General features: G+C 43.2%; 1 protein-coding gene across 4 annotated transcripts in view; it reads left to right on the forward strand.

Moving 5' to 3' along the window:
• The window catches only part of C10H19orf81 (chromosome 10 C19orf81 homolog), a 31,618-nt gene extending 19,148 nt beyond the window's left edge, over positions 1-12,470 (forward strand). For 2 of the 4 annotated variants that reach the window (XM_056542621.1, XM_056542623.1), the window contains exons 5-6: positions 9,848-9,987; positions 12,172-12,470. In XM_056542621.1, coding sequence (XP_056398596.1) covers positions 9,848-9,987; positions 12,172-12,373 — 342 coding nt within the window. In that variant the 3' untranslated portion in view covers positions 12,374-12,470. The remainder of the gene's footprint in view (positions 1-9,847; positions 9,988-12,171) is intronic. The other 2 variants (XM_056542625.1, XM_056542624.1) reach the window with 1 other exon arrangement.
• The last annotated feature ends 2,156 nt before the right edge of the window (positions 12,471-14,626 follow it).

The following is a 14,626-nucleotide window of genomic DNA, read 5'->3' on the forward strand; positions in this document are numbered from 1 at the left end:
TTACGAATTTTCGCATGGAAAAAAAGAGAATGAACATAGCCAATATGCGGATTTTGTGAACATAGGATGAATATTTGTCCATATATTCACAAAATATCGCAAATTCGAATATGGCCCCTGCAGCTCATCACTTATCATTATCATGAATAGGTGGTAAGTTGTCATTTAAGGATAATTCTTTTAGCTGCTTTACAAATAATCTTAAATTCAAAATGTGGACACTGTGGACATAGTGGAAATTTTATGGCAGATGGTTCTGCCACTGAAATCCCGATTCCGGCATCTACAAAGAGAATAGACTTTTCTTTTTGCAGAATTCTCTTGGAAACGCATTGTCGTCTATGAGATGGTGTATTTCCGAGCGGTCCTAGTGCTCACCAGATTATTCAAATGTGCAGAATGTCTGCCCATGTTTTTTCCGCACATTTTGTGTTATGGCCTAAGGATAAGAGAACAGATTGATATAATTAATATATTTGTATATTTCTTCTATTAAAAAATCTTAACCCTTCCAGTACATATCAGCTGCTGTATGCTCTAGAGGAAGTTGTGTAGTTCTTTCCATTCTGACCACAGTGCTCTCTGCTGACACATCTTTTCATGTCAGGAACTGTCCAGAGCAGGAGAGGTTTACTATGGGGATTTTTTTCCTACTCTGGGCAGTTCCTGACACATACATAGGTGTCAACAGAGAGTCAACACCATCTGCCCTTTACACCTCACATCGCACCCCAACAACACCATAAATTTATTTTGTTGTCATCAACAGGATTCGTGTGTGTGCCATATGCCACAAAGCCACAAGTCCTCCCCCCTAGTCTGAGTCTGAACTGTGTCCGAGAAAAATCACACGCCGATGCGAAAAAGTTTGCGCCAGAAAAGCGTATGGGAGTGTGCTAATTGCAAAGCGTTACTGGCAGGCTCTGGTAAAGCAGAGGGGGAGGTGAAGGAAAGACAGTTAATTGCCATTGCAAAGTATGTAAAGTCAGTACCTGAAAGGGTTAAACGTAGTCTGGGCTTTCCCGCGCGCACGAGCGGTTGCAGCTCCGTCCCGTCAGTCCCCAGCGGTGACGCTTCTTCCGTGTGCGAAGAACTAAAGATCCGCTCCATGTTTCACGGGGGGAAGACTTTACCAGCCGGACCAAACAGGAAGTTCCCTGGTGGCCAGATGTTAGCTAAAACTCAAGAGGGATTTAGGAAACAGCTTTTTTTTTTATTGATTTTTTTAACCCAGCTTTAGTGTTTTCCTGTTGTTTTGGGCTCAGTGGCAATTTTCTAAAATTGCAGCGTGTTGAGACTATGGCCATTTTTTTCCCCATAGAAGTCTAACGCCTTAAGAAAAAAAACACCAGGACTAAAACCAACAATTTTTTTCGAGAAAAAAAAGCCACAAAAACTGCATCTTGGGAGTGCATAATAACAGGGCAATTTTTTTTTATTTTTTTATTTTTAAAGCCTAAAAGTAGCCAGTGGTCAATTGCCAGATGACGGCTTTTTAGGCTCCTTGGCAGCCTTCATACACCTAAAATAACATATAAATTAGACAGCAGAGAATGTTCTCATTTCTTGCACTTGCTTCATATAGTAACACCGTACAATGGACATTATGCTGACATCTTGAAGACAGACTGTAAATGGCTGTCACTGGTGCCACTTTATTTTAGAATAAGCAGAAGCGTCTTGGATGTTAGGCAGCCTCATTTGCAATGTACCAATATGTATAGAAAACGGAACGTCACATAAAACCTGACATATACAAGGTTTCAATCCCATCAGCTGATACTTGCAGCAAAGCAGACTGGAAATACTAGGCGTTAAATTTACCCTACAATGTGGGAAGCAAATCTCTTGCTCAGCGATTTTTTCTGGTACTCTGGTGGAAAACATTTTATTTTATTTTATTTTATTCTTTTTAAATCCACTGGTGCCAGAAAGTTACACAGATTTGTAAATTACTTCTATTAAAAAATCTTTATCCTTCCAGTACTTATTAGCAGCTGTAGGCTACAGAGGAAATTATTTTCTTTTTGAATTTCTTTTTTTGTCTTGTCCACAGTGCTCTCTCTGCTGACACCTGATGCCCGTATCCAGAACTGTCCAGAGCAGGAGAAAATCCTCATAGCACACCTATGCTGCTCTGGACAGTTCCTGACACGGGCAGAGGTGTCAGCAGAGAGCACCGTGGACAAGAGAAAAAAGAAATTCAAAAAGCAAAAATTTCCTCTGTAGCATGCAGCTGCTAATAAGTACTGGGAGGATAAAGTTTTTTTTAATAGAAGTAATTTACAAATCTGTTTAACTTTCTGGCACCAGTTCATTTTAACAAAAAAAGTTTTACACCGGAGTACCCCTTTAAGGCGGCCATCACACACTGCAGTTTTTTTTTTTTTTCTTTTTTCTGAAAGCCTAATAGACTTCTATGGGATTCCGTACTCCCATTCACACTTCTGAATTTCCGCAAGCGGAAATTCAGAAGTGTGAATGGGAGTGCGGAATCCCATAGAAGTCTATTGGGCATTCATTTGAGGCGGAATTCCGCATGCGGAAATTCTGTCGTGGGAATAGCCCCTTAGGCTATGTTCACATGGCAGAATTCCGCAATTCCACTCAAATTCAGTACTGCAAATTTTGCAGCAGAATTTTTTGCTGAATTTCTGTCTGTTCAAAATTCTGCTGAAATTCAAAGCCCCATTGGGTTCAATGGGATTCCGCTGGTAAATTCCGCCAAATTGTAAAGACAGGTCTTTACATTTTATGGAATAGGGAATTTTCCGCCGCAGAAATTTTGCTGTGTGAATGGGACAGTGAAAGAAAAGTGATATACCATATTTTTCGCCCTATAGGACGCACCGGCATATAAGACGCACCCAATTTTTAGGGGCAAAATCTAAAAAAATTAAGATTTTGAACTCAATAGTGGTCTTCAACCTGTGGACCTCCAGATGTTGCAAAACTACAACTCCCAGCATGCCCGGACAGCCATTGGCTGTCCGGGCATGCTGGGAGTTGTAGTTTTGCAACATCTGGAGGTCCGCAGATTGAAGACCACTGCAGGAGGAGGTAATACTCACGTGTCCCCGCCGCTCCGGACCCGTCACCGCTGCCCTGGATGTCGCTCCATCACTGTTGTCATGTCCCCGTCACTCCGGAACGTCTCTGCTGCCGGCCGGGTATCCTCGCTCTCCGTCACCGCCATCACGTCGTTACGCACGCTGACGCACGTACGCGACGACGAGGAAGGAGAGCGCCGGCCATACAGGGGATCCCTGAACGGAGAAGACACCGAGGAGGCAGGTAAGGTCCCTCCCGGTGTCCTGTAAGCACTAACTCGGCTATTCAGTCGGGCTGTTCGAGACCGTCGCTGTGAAATCGCGGCGGTCCCGAACATCCCGACTGAACAGCCGGGTTAGTGTCACTTTCCCCTCAGACGTGGCGGTCAGCTTTGATCGCCGCGTCTGAAGGGTTAATACAGGGCATCACCACGATCGGTGAAGTCCTGTATTAGCCGCGGGTCCCGGTCGTTGATGGCCGCAGGGACCGCCGCGATAGGGGTGTATTCGCCGTATAAGACGCACCGACTTTTTCCCCCCAGTTTGGGGAAGAAAAAGTGCGTCTTATACGGCGAAAAATACGGTAATGACAAAAGGCAACGTGCTTAACAAAATTGATGTCAGAGAAGGTGTGAAAACATCCCATCACAAACGTATAGCCCTAGTGGGAGGATAACATACAGTACTTAGCCACATGCAGAACCTGACGTTTCGGTCACTGCTTCATCCGGGTTGCTGTTTTTGCACCTTCTCTGTTATTAATTTTGTTAAGCACTTTGCCTTTTGTCATTATATCTCTTGTACTGTAGGTTTTTATGACCTGTGTGGGGCTCATAATATGATTTCCTATACATATTATTATGCTATGTGATTTCTGGGCCACCGCTTGTAGTTCTTGTCCACTGCAGACATTGGGCCTCATTTACTAAGCTGAGACCGACCAGTTTTTGGGCGCATTCACACACTATTTGTTTTTGCGGGTTTTCCGCTGCGTATTTGAAAGTGGGCGGGCTCTCCTCGGCTCTCTGTAGCAGATTTTCCGCGGCGGAATCTACGCTGCGGAAAATCCGCCGCAGCCCCTACTGACTTCAATGGGGCTTGCAGCGGATTTTCCGCGGCGTAAGTTCCTCCGTGGAAAATCTGCTGCGGACTGCCGAGAAGAGCCCGCCCACTTTCAAATACGCAGCGGAAAACCCGCAAAAACAAATAGCATGTGAACACACCCTTTGTCAGGTTATTTTGGCGTAGAGTGTCTGCGACAGTGTGCGCAAGGAATATCTGACAAACCTGACATTGCACTGTGAAAAGCCAAAAATGGTGCATGGCCTGTCGCAAAGGGGGCGTGGCCATTCACCAAAAGGGGCGTGGTTTCACAACCCAACCTATTTACTATTGAATTCACAGAAAATCCTGGCTGGAGATTTCCACCTAGAAAAGCCGGTCCGAAAATGTTCCCGACTTGTAAATCTGTGATCCCCATAGTAAATAAAGTGGAATCCTGCACTCTGCTCCCCAGTGTCTGGAACATTGAGTTCCTGAACGCTGTGTGCGGGCTTCCGTGTTGACGCCCGCCCCCTCGTGATGTCACTGCCTGCCCCCTCAATGAAAATCTATGGGAAGGGGGTGCGACGGCCGTCACGCCCACCTCCCATAGACTTGCATTGAGGGGGCGGGACGTGACATCACATGAAGGGGCGTGATGTCACGAGGGGCGGGCGTGAACACGGAAGCCCGCACACAGCGTTCAGGAACTCAATGTTCCGGACGCTGGAGAGCGGAGTAACCCTTTAATTGGTTTTGATATGTTGTCCAGTTTTTATGCTGTTTTTGTATGAATAAAGTATATTTTAACATGTGTTTTTCCTGCTAATCACATACAGGGAAGGAACAAAAAAAAAAACTGAGCAACACCTTGGGAGCGAAATGTCTCTCTGAAGTGACAAGGAAATACTAACAAAAAAAAATTAAGTTTTTGCGAGCCAGAATTTCTTCTTCACCCTCTATCATACATACGTAGGGCAACCATTTTGTTTTCCCCATCTCACGGTATCCAAACACATCTCACATCTCACATCCTCACAACTTTTTCTGTTTTCCTTTATATCCCCCCACCCCCCCCTCGCCTCGGTATCAGCGCGCTCTGTAACATATCGCAAAGAAAGCGGAGCCCAAAGGGAAACTGAACTAAATGGTCTGAGTCTGTCAGTCAAGAGGACTATGTTGCCATGGAAACCGTGTCTATTATAAGTGGAGCACGCCGCATTCTATATCTGTGTCTCCATTACTTACAGTTTAAAAGGTTCGTAAGTACATCTCACAAAAGAGCCGAAGCGGAGTCTGAATGCATGCAGATCAAATGTATTAATAGTGCTAAATTACAGACGGAAACGTATTCACTTGGCGGAATTATTTTAATGAGTTTTTTTGCGGCGTACGGGGATAATCTGCACAAGGTCGGAAGGTTGATTTGAATTTACAGCGTCCGTTTCACGCAGCTTTTTGAATCTGGAAGATGTTTCAGGACTAGAATAAATTTAATCTCTTCAGAGACACTTTTATTTTGATATATATATATATATATATATATATACCGGTAGATATATATATCCTTAAACAGGTTTTCCGGCATTTTACCCTAGCGCCTGGGTGAGGTGTCCCAGTCAGAACTGTTGGAGATCATTTCTTGTCACTTCTCATTTCATATGAAATCCCATTAACACGTTCTCTGGCACAGGAAGCCGCGGCACGCCACTCTCATGCTGTGGTTGTACCACACGTCCCCATGAACCTCAGACTCTCATTCCAGTTGTTCATATTTGTTAAATGATTAAATCCACTAAACACTCAATTTAGTAATTGTCCTGAAATTAAGGGAAAACTCCGGTCACCACAAAATATTTCAGTGATCATCCCTAACAGGAGAACAATGTTGCACATTTTTTTAAATCTTTCAAATCATTTCCATCATGGCAGAAACATATAGATCTATGACTAAGCACCTGAGCGTGCGAAACACGTCAGTTCTTGTCCTGCCTATTGCGTTTTTAAATAAAGCCATTTACAAGTTTTACCTGCCATTCCCTGAGTGCCGGACATCTTCTTTTGTGACATATATATATATATATATATATATATATATATATATATATATATATATGATTATTTGGAAAACCCAATTAAAACCTAAACTGGTATTAGGAAAAGACAAAGAAATTGGAATCGCCTTTGAATCCCATAACGGGGTATTCTGCCCATAGACATCTTATCCCCTATCAAAAGAATAAGGGATAAGATTTCTGATCATGGGGGCCCCAGGAACCCCCAGAGATCAGACATCTTATCCCCTTTCCTTTAAATAGGGGATAAGATCTTTAAAGGGGTACTCCGCTGCTCAGCGTTTGAAACAAACTGTTCCGAATGCTGGAGCTGATGCCGGGAGCTCTTGACGTCATAGCCCCGTCCCCTCATGATGTCACGTCCCATAGGGTTGCATTGATGAGGCGGGCATGATGACATGAGGGGGCGGGGCTATGACTTCACAAGCTCTAGGTGCCGGCTCAAGCATTCGGAACAGTTTTTTCCAAACGCTGAGCAGCGGAGTACCCTTTTAAGGACAGATGTAATGTCCCAGTACACTTAAGCCCTGTCAGGTTGAGTCCCTCAGTGACCTGGGGGCTGCCCTGCAGGGTCTCCCCTGCTGTTTCTATAATGTAATTTATCTTAACTTATGTGTAGTCAGTATCCTAATGTTTAGATGGTCTAAAGGACCTGTGGGAGATCTCAAGGACCTGTGGAGTGTCACATGTTATGTTATGCAGTCACATGATTAGTTGTCACATGTTCTCCCAGAGAGCACCAGCTTAACTTATAACCCGCAGCTTGACCAATGGGCATTAGTCCTGCCCCCCACTTCTGTCATACACCTTACCTTTGCTCCAAGGCAGCTTCACACTTACTTCTGTCTTACACCATATCCTTGTTCCAGGGCACCTTCACACTTACTTCTGTCATACACCTTATCCTTGTTCTAAGGCACCTTCACACTTACTTCTGTCATACACCTTATCCTTGTTCCAGGGCACCGCACACTTACTTCTGTCATAAACTTTATCCTTGTTCCAGGGCACCTTCACACTTACTTCTGTCATACACCTTATCCTTGTTCCAGGGTACCTTCACACTTACTTCTGTCATACACCTTATCCTTGTTCCAGGGCACCTTCACACTTACTTCTGTCATACACCTTATCCTTGTTCCAGGGTACCTTCACACTTACTTCTGTCATACACCTTATCCTTGTTCCAGGGCACCTTCACACTTACTTCTGTCATACACCTTATCCTTGTTCCAGGGCACCTTCACACTTACTTCTGTCATACACCTTATCCTTGTTCCAGGGCACCTTCACACTTACTTCTGTCATACACCTTATCCTTGTTCCAGGACACCTTCACACTTACTTCTGTCATACACCTTATCCTTGTTCCAGGGCACCTTCACACTTACTTCTGTCATACACCTTATCCTTGTTCCAGGGCACCTTCACACTTACTTCTGTCATACACCTTATCCTTGTTCCAGGGCACCTTCACACTTACTTCTGTCGTACACCATATCCTTGTTCCAGGGCATCTTCACACTTACTTCTGTCATACACCTTATCCTTGTTCCAGGGCACCTTCACACTTATTTCTGTCATACACCTTATCCGTGTTCCATTGCACCTTCACACTTACTTCTGTCATACACCTTATCCTTGTTCCAGGGCACCTTCACACTTACTTCTGTCATACACCTTATCCTTGTTCCAGGGCACCTTCACACTTACTTCTGTCATAAACTTTATCCTTGTTCCAGGGCACCTTCACACTTACTTCTGTCATACACCTTATCCTTGTTCCAGGGCACCTTCACACTTACTTCTGTCATACACCTTATCCTTGTTCCAGGGCACCTTCACACTTACTTCTGTCATACACCTTATCCTTGTTCCAGGGCACCTTCACACTTACTTCTGTCATACACCTTATCCTTGTTCCAGGGCACCTTCACACTTACTTCTGTCATACACCTTATCCTTGTTCCAGGGCACCTTCACACTTACTTCTGTCATACACCTTATCCTTGTTCCAGGGCACCTTCACACTTACTTCTGTCATACACCTTATCCTTGTTCCAGGGCACCTTCACACTTACTTCTGTCATACACCTTATCCTTGTTCCAGGGCACCTTCACACTTACTTCTGTCATACACCTTATCCTTGTTCCAGGGCACCTTCACACTTACTTCTGTCGTACACCATATCCTTGTTCCAGGGCACCTTCACACTTACTTCTGTCATACACCTTATCCGTGTTCCAGGGCACCTTCACACTTACTTCTGTCATACACATTATCCTTGTTCCAGGGCACCTTCACACTTACTTCTGTCATAAACTTTATCCTTGTTCCAGGGCACCTTCACACTTACTTCTGTCGTACACCTTATCCATGCTCCCGGGCACCTTCACACTTACTTCTGTCATAAACGTTATCCTTGTTCCAGGGCACCTTCACACTTACTTCTGTCATACACCTTATCCTTGTTCCAGGGCACCTTCACACTCACTTCTGTCATACACCTTATCCTTGTTCCAGGGCACCTTCACACTCACTTCTGTCATACACCTTACCCTTGTTCCAGGGCACCTTCACACTTACTTCTGTCATACACCTTATCCTTGTTTCAGGGCACCTTCACACTTACTTCTGTCATACACCTTATCCATGTTCCAGGGCACCTTCACACTTACTTCTGTCGTACACCTTATCCTTGTTCCAGGGCACCTTCACACTTACTTCTGTCATACACCTTATCCATGTTCCAGGGCACCTTCACACTTACTTCTGTCATACACCTTATCCTTGTTCCAGGGCACCTTCACACTTACTTCTGTCATAAACGTTATCCATGTTCCAGGTCACCTTCACACTTACTTCTGTCGTACACCTTATCCTTGTTCCAGGGCACCTTCACACTTACTTCTGTCATACACCTTATCCTTGTTCCAGGGCACCTTCACACTTACTTCTGTCATACACCTTATCCTTGTTCCAGGGCACCTTCACACTTACTTCTGTCATACACCTTATCCTTGTTCCAGGGCACCTTCACACTTACTTCTGTCATACACCTTACCCTTGTTCCAGGGCACCTTCACACTTACTTCTGTCATACACCTTATCCTTGTTCCAGGGCACCTTCACACTTACTTCTGTCATACACCTTATCCTTGTTCCAGGGCACCTTCACACTTACTTCTGTCATACACCTTATCCTTGTTCCAGGGCACCTTCACACTTACTTCTGTCATACACCTTATCCTTGTTCCAGGGCACCTTCACACTTACTTCTGTCATACACCTTATCCTTGTTCCAGGGCACCTTCACACTTACTTCTGTCATACACCTTATCCTTGTTCCAGGGCACCTTCACACTTACTTCTGTCATACACCTTATCCTTGTTCCAGGGCACCTTCACACTTACTTCTGTCATACACCTTATCCTTGTTCCAGGGCACCTTCACACTTACTTCTGTCGTACACCTTATCCTTGTTTCAGGGCACCTTGGCAAAAATAACTTTTTACATTACACTTCTATGACATCACTTTTAATCTGCTTTTTGAGATGTTTTCTGCAACTAATAAGCTGTATCTATTTCGATAGAAAATAACAAAGTCCCCAATGGAGCAAAACTCTCCTCCAAACTCAATTAAATAAGTGTTTCTGTACCTTTCCTTCCTCCTACCAGCCGGAAAATGATTTCAGACACTGCAATATTTTGAAAGCCATAGAACAAATTGTGCCAAAAGCCTTTGAGAAGAGACAAGTGAGCAAGATTCAGTTTGAGAACACGAACGTCATCTGTGGAACAGCGGGGCGCAAAAACAGGTCACCACAAAAATTACACTAAATAAGTGTTTACTAGGTATAAAACTCCAAAAGAAGCAATTCAGTGAGGGGAGGAATGCATTAAGGCTATTACCGGGAGAGCCGCCGCCGCTTCCTTTTATGCGGAGGGTAATTAAAATGTTGTGGCTTGAGACCAAACAATGATACGTTATTACCTCATCTCGCCTCTGTGCTGCCGAATGAGACCATCTTAAAGAGGTTAGTAATGGGAATTTTATTTCTCTTGCCCACCCTGTGCAGAAAAGTGCAGAAAATGGAGAGAAATAATGAAACTGTGATGTCTGGAGACATTCGGCTCGGAACAAGGTTGACCCTACAAACTGTAATTGGCGATCTTTATACAGAATAGATGAAGTTTGGGAAAAGCCGCTCAGTCTGTGTGGCAATATAATTGTGTTTTCCCTGGTGGGTGTTCTACTTAAACCTGGCAGTCATCTGACAAGACTTTATAGTATAGTTAAAAATGAAACTTTGCTCGTTTTCGGTATCTCCGATGCCAGAACATGCAGCTCTTCCCTAGTTAAAGGTATCCAGGATGCTGAGATATCGGTAGTTGGGGGCTCCCTAGAGACAATCTGGCTGCTGTCTGTTTGGGATATAGAGGGTATGCTCACTGGGGATTTATTTTGTGTTTAGTCCTTCTGGGTCAAACAAAATGTTGGTCCTCTTAAAGGGGTATTTCAGAGAAAAAAAATATTCTGAAATCTACTGGTTTCAGAAAGTTACATAGATTTGCTGTACACGCCTTGTGTAGCTCTTTCCAAACCAACAAAGGTCTCTCTGCTGCCATCTCTGTCTGTTTTAGGAACTGTCCAGAGCCGGAGCAAATGCTCTGAACAAACCTCTTCATTCTCCAGCTCTGGGCAACTTAAAAATCAGTTTATCTTTCTGACCCTAGTTGAGTTAAAGATATTTTTTATCTGGAGTACCCCTATAACTGTTTATAACAAGCACTTAATTTGACAGGAGCAGGAGAGGTCCCCAACCCAGTCCTTAAAGGGGTACTCCACCTCCAGACATCTTATCCAAAGGAAATATAATTCTGTATTCCCCACCATTCACAGCAGAGCTCAGGTCCCCTGTAGAATGACCTCTGAAAGGTCACAGAAAATGTCCAGTATTGTCTACAATCCATGAAAATGGGTCAGTTCAGGCAAGATGGCAGCCCCCATAATAATGCCCAAAAAATTAAATAAAAATAATTGCAATAAAAAAATAGAAACAGGTGATTAAACAAGAATATATTTCAGTATCAAAACAACCTAGGTAATACATTCCATTTAAAGGGGTATTCCAGGAAAAAACTTGAGACATATGTATGTATATATATATATATATATATATATATATATATATATATATATATATACATCAACTGGCTCCAGAAATGTTAACAGATTTGTAAATTACTTCCATTAAAAAATCTTAATCCTTCCAGTAGTTATCAGCAGCGGAAGTTGAGTTGTTCTTTTCTGTCTGCTTACAGTGCTCTCTGCTGACACTTCTGCTTGTCTCAGGAACTGTCCAGAGTAGGAGCAAATCCCCATAGCAAACCTCTAATGCTTCACAGTTTCTGAGACAAGCAGAGGTGTAAGCAGAGAGCACTGTTGTCAGAAAGAAAAGAACAACTCAACTTCAGCAGCTGATAACGACTGGAAGGATTAAGATTTTATAATAGAAGTAATTTACAAATCTGTAAAAATTTCTGGAGCCAGTTGAGACATACATATAATAAAGTAAAAAGGTTTTTCCTGGAATACCCCTTTAATGACAGATAGAACAAGACAGTTCAGGTGGGGAATCAGAAAAAAATGCAATTTGAAATGTAGACTACATTTTTCTAAGCCGATAAAAAGGACCTGATTATTGTATAACCGATAGTTAAAAAAAAAAAAAACTAAGAGAAAGGTGCAAAGATATCCAAAAATGAAACTAGGCAAATTTCGGCACAAATGTAATCCTTTTATAGTTATATCCCTTGGAAAGAGAAGCCACAAAAAATACATCTCTAAATGAGACTATGCAAATTATTAAAATGGAAAATTTGGAAATTTCCCGTGTGCAAATAAAGGACCGGTTTATCAAAACGCCACATTTGGAGGTCAAGTACAGACATTTATTTCTCTATGACCAATGGGCAATCTCTTCATCTGTTCTCCCCAGGTGGTTGATCACTGCTTCCGATTTCCAGGTCCGTGACTTATTACTACAATCGGGGCTCGATATTGACGGTGGGCGATTTCCTCTACTCCGCCATGATAATATTATTGTCAAGGATTACAAGGTGCACTTGAGAAGAGCCCTGTCCAAGAAGAAGATCCTAGCTAAACTTGTAGATTCCACTGAGTTGAGCAGCACCCCATAACCAGCGTGGGGCACCATGTATTGTGAGAAGATGCAATGATATCACATGTATGGACACACCGATCTGTCAAACAATAAAACCCATAAAAATAGGGATCACTGGGGTTCATCCTATGAGTAGCATTTTTTATAATATCCAGTCCTACAAAAGACATTAAAAAAAAGCTAATGGTCACACTCAGTCCTTAATAACAGCTGAAAGGTGCTCAACTTCTTAGATAAATAGCCATATACTGTAAATATAATCCTCATAAAGAAAGTATAAGATGGAGCACTCACCGCACTGTTCAATCTTCTTTTATTGTGTAAAAAAAAGTACATATGGACATAGCGGGGAGACGTTGAAGAGGAACGTAATAGCAGGTATTGGAAGAAAATGTGGACGAATTTTGGCGCTGGAACTCTGGATATTAAGAAAATCAGGAACACATCCGCATTCCTTTCAAAGGCTTTATTGCGAATACATAAGCTACGCGTTTCTGGTCCGAACCGGACCCTTCGTCAGGCAAGGTATATGTGACAGGATAGCACAGTGCAGTTTAAATACACTCAGTACGTGGTTGTAAAGGTCACATTAATTAAGACATTCTGCAATACTCAACGTGACCACCGTAATCAGACCGGCTCTCCAGCTGTTTCACCTGAACCAGTACTGATAGGTCAAAAAATAAAAAACACAAAATTCCTTTTAAAACACTCGCTTATTTACAATCAAATAGAAGAGAAATATAAGAGGACAACTATGAACTAGAAAATTTGAACAAATTGAAATGAAAACTTCCTATTTATGCGCACTGTGTTAGATACAGAGTATTATGTACACTGTTGTAAATGCAATGTAGACACTGTTTCCAGTATAGCCAGAACCCTAGTCTGCAACATTGTATCAAAGATTACCGTGATGTAAGCTATTTTTTACATAGCTAATCACACCCCTATGGAGCGCTACACAGAGCACTATACAGGGTAACGATGTCAGAATGGAGCGGAGCTGTATCATAGACTCAGTTCTTTTTTGTATCTGAGGGCTGTTGGAATCGCTATACAGTGGTAGCGGTGTTTAGTTGAGGCGGAGCTTGTTCTGAGAACTCAGTCCCTCTTTATCGGAGCTTCTCACTGTGTCAGATTGGAGGTTTTGCTTGGAGCGCTACATAGCCGTAGCGGTGTTTGATGTGGGTGCAGCTAGTTCCTGAGTGAGCTAGCAGTGTTAGCCCACAATCTGACAGTAGCGTCGGATGAAGTCGGCAGAATGACATACTCAATACTACAATGGTGGATCCACATGTGAAGACATGGGGCAAGGAACTCTGGCAAGATGGCAAGGAGGGTAGGCGGGATGACCCTGAATCACATGCAGCCTATCAGCAGCCAGCCACCCCTGTGATGTCATAGCCTTATAGTACTGTACTGGGCTCTACTACACAGCGATTCTGTACTGCTGCAGTTGGTTGTACAACAACTGTAAAGCTAACAGGGGCCAGTTAGGGTGAGCAAGAAAAGCCATAGTCACCTGATTACAGTGCCTAATACAGGTTGCGTAGCGGAACTTATTGTCCTCTCATAAGTGTAACCTGTGCATACATAGGTGGTGTACGTTTTTTTTGTTTCCTGAAAAACTAATTTGGGCCAAGTTACTGTGAAAGGCCAGCCAAAGCTACACCCTTGTTTCTGTAGCCTTATATAGTTTGTAGTGGAGCATATTGTCTAGCTCTCATAAGTGTAAAGTGTACGTACACCTACGTGGGGTACGCTTTTTTTTCCTGAAAAACAAATTTGGGCCTAGTTACTGTGAAAGACCAGACAAAGCTACACATTTGTTTCTGTAGTCTAATACAGTTTTAAGCATAGTGGAGCGCATTGTCCTCCTCTCATAAGTGTAACATATAAGCGCTCAGCTGGTGTATAAGTATGTCAGGCAGAGAAGTGCCAGGACGTGCACAGTGGAGTGGCTGAGGCCTAAATTCATTAGGCGCAGGCAGAGGTCGCAGCAGAGTAGGGGTGTGTGGCAGCAGGAGTCACAGCGAGAGGACTGTCTTATCTCTGCTTCCTCCAGTAGAGGCAAATTAAGCTTCCAGTAACCTTTGTCAATCCGAGGAGTTTCTGAAGAAAGAAAGTTTCAAAGAAAAATAAATCAAACAGTGGTCGGAGAACTCTACCTCAACCGTGGACACTGCGGAAGAGACGGCTTCCTCCTTTAAATAAAACCTGCCTAGTTTAGACCTACAGCTACCTCAATGATAGGTGAAACCCGCGT

This window comes from Hyla sarda, chromosome 10 (assembly GCF_029499605.1).
Source record: "Hyla sarda isolate aHylSar1 chromosome 10, aHylSar1.hap1, whole genome shotgun sequence".
NCBI classification, from domain to species: domain Eukaryota; kingdom Metazoa; phylum Chordata; class Amphibia; order Anura; family Hylidae; genus Hyla; species Hyla sarda.